General features: G+C 51.1%; 1 protein-coding gene across 1 annotated transcript; it reads right to left on the bottom strand.

Annotated features, from left to right (window-relative positions):
* On the bottom strand, positions 1-13,993 carry C7H5orf49 (chromosome 7 C5orf49 homolog). The gene is made up of 3 exons (XM_021702543.1): positions 13,844-13,993; positions 1,986-2,102; positions 1-180 (listed from the first exon to the last, which is right to left on the bottom strand). Exons 1-3 carry the CDS (start codon positions 13,991-13,993, stop codon positions 1-3), a joined length of 447 nt encoding a protein of 148 aa, XP_021558218.1.
* Between the last annotated feature and the right edge of the window lie 322 nt (positions 13,994-14,315).

Genomic DNA, 14,315 nt, shown 5'->3' with positions numbered 1-14,315 from the left:
TCAGGCTGGAGAAACGTGCCCAAAGCCAGGCGTCTTGACGCTGGGGATGTCGTTCTTCCTGTAGAAGTCAGCCTTCATGTGGTTGGCTCGGCCGTGGTCCCGGTTCAGGGGCTCCACGGGCTGGTGTATGCGCCTCCCATAGACCGAGGACATCAGCACTCCCACAGGCCGCTGACGCTCCTGTCCGGGGTCACCAGAACACGGGGTCAGTGCACACCTCCCTGGTCACATGACCTACCTTGTGTCCTGGAAGCCCTCTCTGCCTGCCGCACCTGCACACCTACAACCCACTCCTAACGTGCTTCTTAATGCCAGGGGGCCGCCTAAACTATGTCAGACCCTGTCCCTCATGCTCCGAGCCCCTCATGGCCCCCAAGTCCTTCATGGCATTCAGAGGAAGGGCAAAGAGCTTGCACCGCCACCAGGTGCCCTCTCACCCCCCTCTCACTTCAGATGGTGTTCCTCTCCCCTCCCTTCCCTCCCGCTGTCCTCCTGCCTGCCTCCCCCTCCCACCCCCCACCTTGTAATCTCCCTGCCCCCCATTTGCCGGCACCCCCATCTCCCCTGACCCCCATCTCCTCAGGCCCCCTCATCTCGATGCCCCCCATCTCCCCACACCCCCACCTTCCCAGCGCCCCTCATCTCCCGACCCCCTTCCCTCCCCAGCTCCCCAATCTCCTCTCACTTTCCCTGTGCCCCTTAAAAGGCTTTATTTCTCTGCACACCACTTACCATGACCTGGAATTCAGTTCCCTATGTATAGGACGTTTATTTTTCTATTTCCTCGTAGGAACGTCAGCTCTAAGAGGACAGGGACTTTTGTCTCACCCCCTCTATGCTCAGTGCACATGGGAGGCACTCAGAATCTGGGGCGTGATATAGGTGTTCTTATGACAGGAAAACACTAGCCAAGTCACTGCCAACTTGGAATGAATTCACATAAACAAAAGCAATAGGAAAACACCTAATGTCTGTGACTTATGTAGTTACACCTCATAGTTCACCACTTAACTTCCCATCGAAATAAAGTTTCCCTGGAAGTGTCATGGCAACATTTTTTTTTTCTTTTATATTTCACTTATTTATTTGACAGAGAGAGAGACAGCGAGAGAGGGAACACAAGCAGGGGGAGTGGGAGAGGGAGAAGCAGGCTTCCCGCTGAGCAGGGAGCCTGATGTGGGGCTCGATCCCAGGACCCCCGATCATGACCTGAGCCAAAGGCAGACGCTTAATGACTGAGCCACCCAGGCGCCCCCAGCATTCTTAACAATAGCAGCCACAGGCAAAAATCCGCTGAGCGAGAAAGAAATCCCCGCAGAGGCTCTTACGTTCCGATCTCTGTGCCTTGTGGAAAAGATGATGATATTTACTCAGCACCTGGCTCTTAATAACCATGCTGTCCTCAGATCAGACTCCGTGGAGACCGTGTCCCGAGTGCAGGAAGGCACCAGGAGGGTCTCACCGCTAAGGAGACACCCAGCCGCCTGGCACCCGACACCTGCCGTGGCGCAGACCTCCCCTCCCTGGGGCCTGGGAGTTTGGCTCCTCCGTTGCTCATACAGCTGTGCAGCCGACCTCAGTCCGAGCCCTCCCTTTCAGAAAGCCGCACGCACCCAAATGAGGAGCTGCCTGTACCTGGAGGTTGGAGGCCGGTACCTAAACTAGAGAGCATATTCTTGTTATTCTCCCAGGGTCCATGGGAGAACTAAGACAGCCAGAACTCAGAAGTTAAGCAAAAACCTGCTTTATCTGTTGAAAAGAACTTCTTAGTTTTGCCTTCATTAAGCTGTTAACTAAACCACAGAGTCACAGAAACAAATACACAGAAGGAGAAGAGAGGGAACTGGAAGCAGCTGAGTCCAGCCCCGGGGGTGGCGAGGAAGAGGAGGACCGCCCGTGGGAGTCAGCACAGCCCGCTGGTAAACAGAGATGCGCACACACAGCTAATCTGTTCGCACTTGGTCAGCAGTCGGTCTTCACATTACCTCCTCGTTCACATGAAGTCCCAGGCTTTTTGCATGTTCTCTGTCGTCTCGGTGCAGTTTCTGGTCGTAGCCTGGGCTCTTGTTAAAAACACAGTCGTACAGGGAAATGACTCCTGTCTGGGAATAAAAAGAGAAAGCCAGGCATGGGCTCACTGGACGGCTGGGCCACGGAAATCCTCGTGGAGCTTGGAAGCCAGGCTTCTCCCTGATGGACAGTGGAGATGTGCAGTCTCCCGTCTGCACTGAGTATGTGCTCGGGAAGATCACCCCAGAGCAGACCCTGGACGACCAGAGCAGGTCCCCAAGAGGCCCAGCGAGGTGGGGACATCCCCGTGGCTCTTTTTCTGCACCTCCTACAGACCCCTCCTTGATCAAGGCACTTGACCCTCCTGATCTCTGACTGTACCACCAACACACAACCTTAACGTAACAGTAATCCACTCAGTATGTACGTTTTTCTCCTTCATTTCCACCTGTCTTGTATTTCTCAGGTTTTCTGCAATAAGCTTGTACTGCTTTAAAAAATTAACCATAACTGAACACTGAGACAATATAACCAAACAGAAGTATCTGTAAGTTGCTGCCAACAGGCGGGCACCTAGTACAAATCCCTCTCCGAAGAGACAGAAATATTTCCTTTAATCAGATGCGGTAGCTCTAACAGATGTCATTCATAATGCATGGATATATATATATTTGATATATAATATATGTACATTTATAATATATGCACATACATCAGACAGATATAAAAATACGTGCACACGCAAAGCTTTGATGTATTAGAAAATTATCACGTAAACAGCTTTCATCTGAAATATCTCCATTTTTTTCATCCCAAATTTCTCTTGATATAAAAATTAATTTGCTTTATCTGGTACCTAATAAAAGGAAAAGAAATTCTTGTGTTAGCTCCTCTTTAATCTTCACGTGTAAGTCAGGCCTGTCCTTTATGTTCCTCCAGCCAAGGGCCCACTGCCCTGGATCCTCCAGCAGTAAACTGAGACTCGCCGTCTCGCCGGTATTTGGGGTCACAGGGCGTCTGCCTGCTCGCTTGCTTGTTTTCCCGGGTAGTAATGCTAGAACAATTTCCTCCAACTGCAGGACGCAGAGGTAGAAGCTAAACAGTGAACAGGATGCACGGCATGGGTTTGGTCTGCTGGGAAACGTGGACCACCCATTCTCGCCAACTGCGGGGATCAGCGCGGCTGGCAGCAGTGGAAATGGCAGGGTGTGACGTGGCTCCTACCCCATCCTTGACAAGTCCCTCTCCGGTCACCTGTCCTATGTCAGAGCTGCCACTCCTGCTGGGGGAGTCGGGAAGATTGCTCACACACACGGCCACCTCCCTGGTGCAGTTAACTACCTAGTAAGGAAAACAAGGCGAGCTTTTAGGATTATTTTAGGTTCCTAAGAATTCCAACGGCAACACGCCTGTGGCACTTACTCACCTGCTTTGCCCAAGTTCAGAGTCATTCCAAGTGACTTAGGCAGGAGCCGTGGCTTTGGAGTCTGTGCCCCAATGGCCATATAATGAGGTCAGCTTGCAGGAGCTTCTTGTTAGCACTGTCCTCTGTCACCTCCTGGGCTCCTGGGTCTGTTCATGCACTGGGTTGGCTGGCCCTGGCCTTCACCTGTCCTGAAGACCACCTACAGTATAGCTCATACACCCCGGGTTAAAAAACAGAAAGCCCAAATCAGTGGGGCGGAGATACCTTATTCCACTTTGGGTACTGTAAAAATCGGCTAGCTATTTGGGAAAAACAATAAACTTGGATCTTCACGGCACATTTATCATCAGAAGTCAATTCTGGATGGCTTAGAAAAACAACTGAAAAGAAAATCCATAAGGGACCTCCTACGCATAAAAGTATTGGGGAAAATGTCACAAAGAAAGTATCAATCACTTTGGTTATATAAAAATCAGACATTTGATAATCAAATAAAATTAAGACTTTTTTTAAAGCCTGTAGGAAGGATGGAGAAATCTCAGTATCTTGAACATACAGTGTGTAGGAGGTAGGATGTCCGCAGAAACTGGGGGCATTAGCTGGGGGCTTGCTTCTAGCCTGGAGAGGTTCAGCACACCTTGCAGCTAGCCTTTCTTGGGAAGCCACCAGGCCAGAGGGCCCTGCAGTGACACAGAGAGGCTCAAGCGCACCACGCACTCTGCCGGGATGGTGGGACGTAAATTCCCCAAAGGTAGGAATGCCGGCCTCTGCAAGGCAAGGCACCACGATGCAGACCCTTCCTTTTGGGGTTCAGAGCAGAGCTCCTGGCCCGGCCCGGCTGAGCCCAGCAGGCCGACCCAGACAGCAGCTAAATACCCCGTCGCCCCCACACCATCCCCTTACAGGGATTTAAGCTGGGCTCCTGGTCATAATCTAGATGTCCCATTGTCTCCAGAATCCCTCTGGCCTGGCTGACCCTGTGAAGTGAGTGTGTTTCTGGGAGTCTGCAACAGAAAGACCTGCTCCCCAGTCAATCAATCAATCAATCGAATCTTTGAAAAAGAAAAAGACAAGCCACAGCAGCACCTGAGAAGCAGGTTAGTTCCGGGGTGCCTGCCCATCTTGCCATCTGCTAGAGCAGTCTTTACGAGGGATCTCACTGCACCCACAGGGTGTGAACAGCATCTCTCTGCTGTGCAGGGATGTTGCGTATCTACCACTTTCCAGAGTACAAATGAATTTTTCTGTCACTGAGAAATAAGGGGGGGAAGTCCCTCATCAGGCCGGCAGCCTCACTTAGCAATGTGACTGTCCATTTCCAACACCTAATCAGGCCGAAAATCTGTTTTTTCCTGGATGCTAATTATTAATCTTTCTTCTTTCTTTTTGTCTTTCATCCCTTCATGGTTTGAAGCAAAATCACGTTAATAAAAACCAATCTGGATTTAGGTGCTATCACAAAACAGAGCTTCTGGGTTCACTGGTGTTTTGCTATTAAAATCTCTCAAGAGATTTCCTCTCTCACGCGTATCATTGCTTTTAAAAAACAAAGCAAAATGAGCCCATTTATTTTCTCTCTGGTGATCTCCCTTTGTCCCTTTGCATTTTGAATATTGTTAAAATGTAGCATGGTCTCTTTCTGGGTGTGGTGTCTGATCACTTGCCTTCAGTTCCCCCAAGGTGACCCATACTCCTATCACTGCAAATAACCCCTCTGTGGCCTTGGGCCGATGCTGTAAGAGTGGAGACCTTCACGTTTCAACCTCCAAAGTACATTGCTCTAACCATCGGACAAGGCACCCAGCTCGGCTCCAGGACAAAAATAGGGGAGTCCCCATCTTACAGGAGACCGCAGGCTGAGAATGGAAATAAACTCATTAATTAACCAATTCAAGGTAATGCCCACGGAGCAGCAGAGGTATGCACAAAGTACAGCGGCACCAGAGAGGAAGAATCCGCACCTGCCCGGCTCGGGCAGGAAGTCCATGTGGCTGCAGTCAGCACGGGAGGGGCCGCCCCACATCCGTATGGCTGGAGCCCCAGGGAAGCCCCCTCCCTGCATGTTAAGCATTGAATTGCATCCACCAAAAAATTCATACGTTGAAGTCCTAACCCCCAGGATCTCAGAAGGTGATTTAGAAATAAGGGCGCTGAGGATGTAATTAGTTAAGGTGAGGTCATACCGGGGTAGGGTTGGGCCCCTCATCCAAGAGCACTGGCGTCCTTATTTAAAAAGGTTCAGAAACTGACATAGACACCTAGAGGGAGATGATGTGAGGAGACACAGAGAGAACAGGGCCATCCACAGCCAAAGGGGAGAGGCCTGGAGCAGACTCTCCCTCACAGCCTCCAAAGGAACCAACCCTGCCAACACCTTGATTTGGCCTCTGGAACGAGGAGACAGTAAGTTTCTGTTGCTTAAGCCCCTGGTCTGTGGTACCTTATTATGGCAGCTCCAACGCACACATTTGGCAGCGAGCAATAGCCATCTTTTGAACAATGGAAAGTAAGAATGGAGCTAACGCATTCTGCTTCAAGTAAACTGAGTCAGTAGACCATTCAACCCAGACAACCGGGTTGGTCGACATCACCAATATTCAGTTCTGCTCTACTCCTGACTCCACAGAGGGCTAATCTCCTCTGCTCCTTTGGGCGACTGAAGCCAAGTGGCCAGTTCTCAGCAAGGAACTATGAGTGGGGGTGACATGGGACACCAGGTAGAAGCCTGTGGGGACCCCTGAAGCTTCCCGTGAGTGTTAGCAGCTTCCTCGGCGGTTGGTGAGTGACTCTCGTGGGCAGAGCCATCCCTCGGATCCCCGTTGGACTTTTAACGTGAGAAATAAGCCTTATTTGGGGCATTGAGACTTCGGAGGCTGTTGGTGATTGCAGCATAACCCTGCTTCTCATGCCTAAAGCAAGCAGGTACCTGAGGAAGTCCTGGCTTCTACCGCCTCCAGCCTACAAGGGCGCATCTGCGGGTCCCGCACTTCTGTGCCCAGTTCCCCCCAGAGGGGTTACACACACTCTCACACCAATAACAGGAGTAAGATCTCCAGCAAACTGGGACCTGAGTCCTTTCTTTCCTCCTCTCTTTCAGATCGTTTAAATACAAATGCACTGTTACTGTCCGTTCAAACGAGGTAATGAGAAAAAGGAAATTAATACATTTTTACCGTGGTACTCGGGCAGGGGTAATGTTATGTGCTCACTGAACACACCTTCTCTTCCAGAATAAACAGAAGACCGCAATCACCAGGTGCCATCACAATTAGGCTGGGGCCAGGTGACAAGCTCTGGCAAAGAACTGTGGGGGAAACCAGTGAGCATCACCCTCTAGGTGGTGGTCCATAAGAGCTCTCATGTGCCCTCCATGCTCTCCCCCGGCTCTTTGACCAGCAAGTTCAGAGGGTCCAATGCAGGACTGCAAGCTCCCAAAGATCTGCACATCTGGGAACCACTAAAAAGGAGCCTGGTTTCCCAAGTTACTGGGCAGGAGAAACACACATGAAGAAACACTCTTCCATTATGTTAACGTTTATATGCACAAGGCCAGTGGTGTGCTTATGTTAACAAGCAGGTCTCTGGACAAAAAAGACCTGACTTGTAACATTTGCTAATTTCCGCAGTAGAAATACTCTCACCGTGCCTGATTTCAGGCTTCCAAACGAATGCAGAGTTCAAACAAAATGCTAAAATGTATGAGCAGGCTCTGACACACCACTGGTTAAGACTCTCAGGGTTCAGGGTCTGTTTGCTTCCAGAGCACATCCCAGCCCGCCTGGACCGAAACGTTAATCAAGCTGTGATCAGGGTGCGTTCATGTCCTCTCTTAGTGGGCATAGTACTGTTACCTCTCATCCGGAGGGTTTCAGACACTGTTTGCCTACCAGTGTATGACCTACTTTTAAAAAAATGACAATTCTCAAGGTGATCCAGAAGAGTTTCCTTTGATTCATAGGGGCCTCATTTTTACTTCTGGTAAGTCTAGTGCTTCTCCCCAGGGGGATCCAGCGGTATGTGAAACTTAATGAGGACATTTTCATTAATTCTAACATCATTAAAAATTCCATTCTCAGAAGGACTGTAGCTTGTCAAGGATATAATGTTAGCTCTTAAAAGGACAATACTCAGCTCTTCTCTTTGGTTCCTCTGTGGCAAAGATTCTGTTTCTAGATCTAAGGGCACAAGTTTGGTAAATGGTTGTAACTTTTCCAATAATCTGAAAATTTTACCAGTTTAATAAGAATCCTATCATAAGCAGCCTTGTTAATGCATTTTTTTCACTACTTTTAAGGGATCTGTTGCTGGCAGTGCTGCCCAAAACCAGAGCCCTAGAACCTGCCGCCTTACCCCTGAGTTGAAGTGAACAAACACCCACCTTTGATCTCACGTGCATTTCCTACTGGAGGTGTCTCTGAGTGAGGGGTCTGCGCAATCTGTCGCCAAGAGGAGACCTGGTACTTGCTCCTGCTTCTGTTGACACCAGTGCCCTCACGCCCCCGCCCCCCAGCTATTCACATCACTGAAGGAAGGCTGAGCCACCAGTGCTGAAACTTGGCCAGATATATTGGGGATAACGCTGTTCCTTTTCCTGTGTCACTGTGCCCCTCAAAAGGGGATGACTGAAAAAAACGTCTAAGATACGGTGTTACATGAAAAGGGCAAGCTGCAAATACATATGCACAGCTGTGTGATCTGCGTGTAAACGTGTTCTTTTAAACACAGTCAGACAGCACCGCGTTCATGTGCGCACAGCGGACGACCCACCACTCCAGCTGTTTCGGCCCATACGTAGGACTTCGGCTAGAAGGACGCGCGCACGGCCTCTCCCCTCACCCTTCCTCCCCGCCTCGGGGTACCCTTCCCCTTGCTGAGCTCCACCTGCCCTGGAAGAAGACATTCAGCCCCACCCCTTGCCCCCACAGACCTCCAGTTTTCTGTCACTGGACAGGGAAGATGCAGCTAGCCGCCTTCAGAAGAAGCAACACCGTCCACTCCCAGTGTTGGTCCCTGAGGAGCAGAGCAAGGCCAAGGAAAACCCAGGCAGCAGATAATGCCAAAGGGAACCTCTATCTAGTCTAAGAGGCTAATCTTGTCAGTGACTTATCCTGGTTTAAATAAACTTTGCATCCCATTCCTGCACGCCTCCTTCATTCACTGCAGCCGGTATTTATGAAGCTCCCATAATGAGACGGGCACCGTTGAGATTGCTTGGGACAGAACCATGACGACAATAATCCCTGTCCTCACGAGCTCAGACTTCAGTGGAAGAAACAAGCAGCAAGATAACTAAGTAAAATGTTTAGTCAGTTGATACTAAAACATGTACAGGAGGAAAAACGGGCAGGGAGGGGGAAGGAAACGTCTGTGGGGGGTGCTCATAATTTCATTCAGCGGGCACTCATTTTTACTGCAAGCATGTGGGTGCAAGGGTTTGCCTAGATTTTAAGAGGTAAAGGAGCACCAGAACTGGAGCTTACCGCTCCTCCAGAGCCCTTAGGAGCGGCTGAAGTTGCGTGGCAGAATGCTCCGTGCCTAAGGATGAAGAGGCTCCATCTCGGAGGGGTTGGGGGGTGGCGGGCTCGTACTGAACACCTCCTATACACTGGATGCGGGCATCTCTGGACAGTCAACATGCATCGTTTTATCTACAAAGTGCGTGGCTGCATTCGGTGAAGGGCAACTCCCTGATCAGGAGGGTCAAGAAACAGCCCCTCGCCTCCCTGCCTCCACCATACACCAAGAAGGAAAGTGGGCTAATCTCACTAAAGCTAGGGTGAGGCTTTCTGAGCCAAGCTTCACCCGAGACACAGCTATCCACAATCCGGCTTACCATGAGGGAAAGCATATTTTAAAACCACCTAAGAATTTTTTTTTAATGTAGCTCTTAAACTTTGAGAAATTTAATAAAATCTTTCATAAAAGGGCATTGTCCTTTGACTTAGCTTTTCCATTTCAGTGGCAGAAATGTTGCGTAAGGCAGAAGAAGGAAAAAAAGTAATTTAAAAACATCACTGAACTGAATCTGCCTTGCTGCCATCGGAACAATTTTATAGGAAAAGCCCCCGTTGCCAGAGCTCCCTCGGGGGCAGTATGGGAGTTGATCACATTTTAGCTGGCAGCTTTAGATGACAGATTTGTCTCAGGATCCAAGGCATTACTGGGCCTTAAAATAAGTGTGCTGCATTGAGAGCCTGAACTCTGGGCTCTTCCAGGGGAGATGCCTTAGATTAGAAGCCACCAGAATGACACTCAGATTACCTGCCTCACCTGTAAATCTCTGACAGCAAACAAGGGTGAGGGATCTAAGACACCGGCCGGAAACTAACCTTCAGTGAAAGGAAACTCGAATGACCACTAACAAAAGCAAACAGTAATAATCACAGCCCTACTTACATGGGGTTTCCTATGTACGACTGTATACCCATGATTTAAATTAATTCCCATAATCGCTCCATGAAGCTGGGACTGTTTCCTAGAAAGTGACACAGAGGGTTTGTGACTTGGGCAGTCTGCTCAGCTGGTAACGGAGCCAGTATTTTTACCCAAGACTCCTCGGCCTGTGCTACTAACTGATCACTGATTGTGTCCCACAGTAATTGACTTAAGAGCTAATTCTGCCAATTTGTTCTCAGCTTTGGGTACAGCCAGGGTTCACAGTTAACTGAGAGGCAGCTGAGTCCTCTAGCAAATTTGTGATACAAAGCTCATCCTCTTCAGTCCAACTGATCTCACGGTAGAGAATCAGCTTCTGCAGCCCCCCCAGCCGATTAAATTCTAGTTCATATAATCCCCAGGAGCATATTATTACCATTGGTGGCTATCCTGTAAATGTACTTTGAAATGCCTTTTGTTTTTCTGGCAGCCTTTAAGGCTCTTTTATTCAGGTGTTAATATTTCTGCTACATCATTTTCTTCTGTGTGACACTAAAGACTTCAGGATTTGAATTTGCTTGTGACCCCAGTTATCAAAACTGTACCGAATTTTTTTTTCATAAAGTCTGTTTTGCATTCATTCATTCGAAGGCCCATTCCTACCTTCCAGGGACAGTAATCTATCAGAGCAGGGGTTGGCGGACGTTTTGTGTAAAGAGACAGATAGTCACTGTTTTAGGCTTTCAGGTCACGTGGTTTCCTGTTGCAACTACTCAACTCTGGTGGTAGCCACAGATACTACTAAATGAATGAGCATGGGACCGTGTTCCAATAAAACTTTATTAAAACAGGTAGTGGGCCAAATTTGGCCCAAGGGCCTTTGTGTGCAGACCCCTGAATTAGAGGGGCATACTTCTTGCCCTCACCTGATTTCCTTCTAAGTACAGAGCCATGGGCACCTCATACCTCAGGCATCTCTCTGCGTCTTGTCCCCAGAAAGGTAGAGTCACATATCAGATTGGTGCATTTAGGAAGAATAAACTGGACCTGCCATGTCCGATTCTGCTCTTTTCCTGTTGGCAGTACCTGGCCCACAGGGGGTGGGGGTTCAGCTCTGCTTTTTCTGGGGCCCACAGCTGCAGTGGCCGGGTAGGTATATCTACCTGATTCAGAGCTACAGTGTCCGCAATCAATTTTTACCCAGAATTCTTAGCAGGAACCTGCAACCTGGCTTTTATCTCTGATAAATATGTATCTTGACCCCCATTTGTTTTAGTCTTTCATCTTATTTCTCCATAGTCTCAAAGTGGTACTTAATAGGACTCCTCAAAGGCACACATAAAATGATGTATTTGTAAATTTTTTTCATTTTGTCAGGAAGCCAGACAAAATTTATGTTCTCTCAATAAAACAGCATGGACCAACTTTAAGCACGGAGATTCCTGGCCTTTCGGCTGGTTCTCTCATGCTGTGCAGGAATGCTCTGCATGAATCATAAATTAGCAATGATACAGGTTTTGCATGCTTAAATTGTAAAATTCATTTAATACATGAAATTATTTACGGATAAAAGTTCTTTCAAAACATATTTCTCGGGCACCTGGGTGGCTCAGATGGTTAAGCGTCTGCCTTCAGCTCAGGTTATGATCCCAGCGTCCTGGGATCGAGTCCCGCATCAGGCTCCCTGCTCCTTGGGAGCCTGCTTCTCCCTCTGCCTCTCTCTCTCTCTGTTCCTCATGAATAAATAAATAAAATCTTTAAAAAAAAAAAACATATTTCTCATGGGAGGAAAAAATATGAGGTCCATCGTGGCAATGAGGTTGGGCACCATTGCTCAGAATCTCCCCAGTGTTAATACCTGGTGGATATTCATGCTTAGGAGCATAGGCACCAGGGCTGCAAGGACAGCAGTGCTGCAGATGTCCCCTTTCTTCCTTCCGTCCTCCCGTCCTTCCGTATTGCTCAAAGCCAAACAGAGAGGTGCTAACAGATATGAGATCCCCCTGGCCAAGGGTTATGTGTTAGCTTGCTCGGGCTGCTAAAACAAAGCACCCAGACTGGGGGGTTTAAACAAGAGAAATGTACTGTCTCACCATTCTGATGGCTGGAAGTCTGAGATCAGGGTGTCCACAGGGTTCGTTCCTCCTGAGGGGCGAGGGGAGAGCTGTTCTCAGCCTCTCTCCTTGGCTTGTAGAAGGCCATCTTCTCCCCGTCCGTTCCCACCATCTTCAATCTGTGTGTGCCTGTCTCTGGGTCCAAATTTCCCCTTTTCATAAGGACACTGGTCATACTGGATGAGGGACCCTCCATGACCTCACTTGAGTTGGATTACCTCCATAAAGACCCCATCTCCAAATAAGGTCACATTCTGAGGTGCTTGGGATGAGGACTCTAACGTGAGAATTTTAGGGGGACACAATTCAACCTGTAACAGTTGTTTAAACTAGAAAGCACTGCTTGTGTTTGTAAGACTAAGCTCCATGATGTTCTCTTACATTTCATGCATGGCAAGTCCTCCAGTGTGCGCTGACCTGATCTGAATGGGGATTCACCTGGGCTCTAGGGCTTGTGGGTGGGGAGGAGGAAAGGAAAGGAAGGATGGATTCTGTGGGAATACCTCACACATCATGAGGGAAAGACCTCTGTCCTCCCAGGCACTTGGCTCACCTACACCCTCCCTGAGCACTCACTGTCTCTGCAGGCTGAGCATCTTTGAATAATGATGCCCCTGCACCCTGAACCCCAAGACACACTGGAGACATTTAGGGAAAATGGCTTGATGAAAGGAGTAGAGGACTCCTGACAAGTTCTGAATTTGATTCTCTTCCTTTGGGTTCCTTTCCAGCTTCTGTTTCAAAATGGCCTATACAGACCAGCAGACTTTCCCCATGAGGCCCATGTGCCTGCTGCAGCCAGGTGAGAATCTAATGAGGGCTTCCTGCCCTGTGATCCCCAGGGGCGGCTGTCCAGATCTGCCTCGTGGTCATCTTCGGTTTGCAGGGGGCTCTCCAGGGGTGTCTGTACCCATGACTTTCTGGGCACAGTCGCTGCACTGAGGGCTGTCAGGCTGACCCCAGAGGGAGTCCTGCCTCAGTCCACTGCACAGCCCTGGCACTCCCGAGACCCTCTCCCAGATCCAGGGCAGAGGGGTCACCTTGCTGACCCTGGTAGTAGTTCTGGAAGCCCAGAGGCTCCCAAACCCTTCCCCTAAGAACAGTTGACCTAACCCACCCCCCAAATAGCTCAAGACACCAGGCTGAGCATTCTCACACTCCACCCTACCCTGTATGCCTTAACCCCAGCGCCTCATTCCAGCAAGCATGCCCCCCACCCCAACACACACACACACACACACACACAGGGCTCAGCCCCCGCTCATTCTCTAGGTGAGGGGGAGGTCCATCTTACTCTTGCGGTCCTGGTAACTGTACTCTTTGGGGTCAAGGTGCCCCGGAGGAAGGCCGCTCTCCCACCTTCTTTCCCCCTGTGACTCTGATGTCTCCTCACGCCCCGCCCCTGCACCCTCACAGGCGGCGCACACCCGCACAGGCCCCCACCCTCCACCCCTCACCCCCCTGCAGCCCTGCCCTAGAGTCCCAGGCCAGAGTTGCAGCCCAGACCTTCGGACTGCCCCGAAGTGTAGCACCGGCCTGCAGCCCCGCCCCATCCACCCTCCCCTGGCCTTCTCCACAGCCTTGGTCCCTAGCAGTGAGGCCCCAGTCCGGTCTCCGGCAGTACAGCTCCACCCCAGCCCCACTACGCCGCAGGACGGCCTCGCCCCCATCCCGCCTCTCCTCCCCCCCCCCCCCCCCCTGCAGCCCCCCCCTGGTGGTGAAGCCCCGCCCCCATCCCTCCCCTCCCTCCCCCCCCCTCTGCAGCCCCTCCCCATCCCCTCTACCTCCTCGCCCCGCCCCTCCCTGGCAGTGAAGCCCCGCCCCTATCCCCCCGTCCTCTAGCCCCCGCCCCGCTCGGCTGCCCCACCCGCCCGCCCCGCCGCGCCCCGCCGCGCAGCCCCTCCCCGGTGCGGCTCACCTTGGCCTGGCGGTAATAATAGCTGTGCTCCTTGGGGTCCAGGCGCCGCGGCGGGATGTAGCTGAAGGCGGACAGCGCCGAGAGGGGCGGCGGCCGGGGCTTGCCCCGCAGCGTGGCGGCGGTGAGCTCCTCCTCTTCGTCGTCCTCCATGCCACCCCAGTGAGGGCTCGCGCCCGCCGATGTCGGGCCCAGTCTGCCCGCTGCAAGCAGGCGGGCGTCCGCGTTCCGCGTTGCCTGGAAACCGCGGCCGCGCGACGCCAGGCTGGGTCCCGCGGCGGGGCGGGGCCCGGGGGCCCCCCTACCCCACTCCCGGTGCTTCTCTTCCGCGCAGCGCCCCCCTTCCCCGCACCTCGGGTGCACTCTCTGGGTGTTTCCTCGGGGGTGCGTCCTCGGAGCCCCAGCTGCACAAGCGGCAGCGTCGGGGTTCCCGGTGGGAGATGCCCCCGGGATCAGCACGTCCCAACCTGCTGAC

Source organism: Neomonachus schauinslandi, chromosome 7, assembly GCF_002201575.2.
Source record: "Neomonachus schauinslandi chromosome 7, ASM220157v2, whole genome shotgun sequence".
Lineage (NCBI taxonomy): Eukaryota > Metazoa > Chordata > Mammalia > Carnivora > Phocidae > Neomonachus > Neomonachus schauinslandi.
The sequence above is the reverse complement of the archived record's forward strand: the minus strand, read 5'-3'. Positions and strand labels throughout refer to the sequence as shown.

Excerpts from the sequence above, each read along its gene's own strand:
- C7H5orf49 (XM_021702543.1), bottom strand. The coding sequence starts at position 13,993 with ATGGAGGACGACGAAGAGGAGGAGCTCACCGCCGCCACGCTGCGGGGC. Across the intron at positions 2,103-13,843 it reads ATTATTACCGCCAGGCCAAG|ACAGGAGTCATTTCCCTGTA; the intron begins GTGAGCCGCACC and ends TTTTATTCCCAG. Across the intron at positions 181-1,985 it reads GACTTCATGTGAACGAGGAG|GAGCGTCAGCGGCCTGTGGG; the intron begins GTAATGTGAAGA and ends GACCCCGGACAG.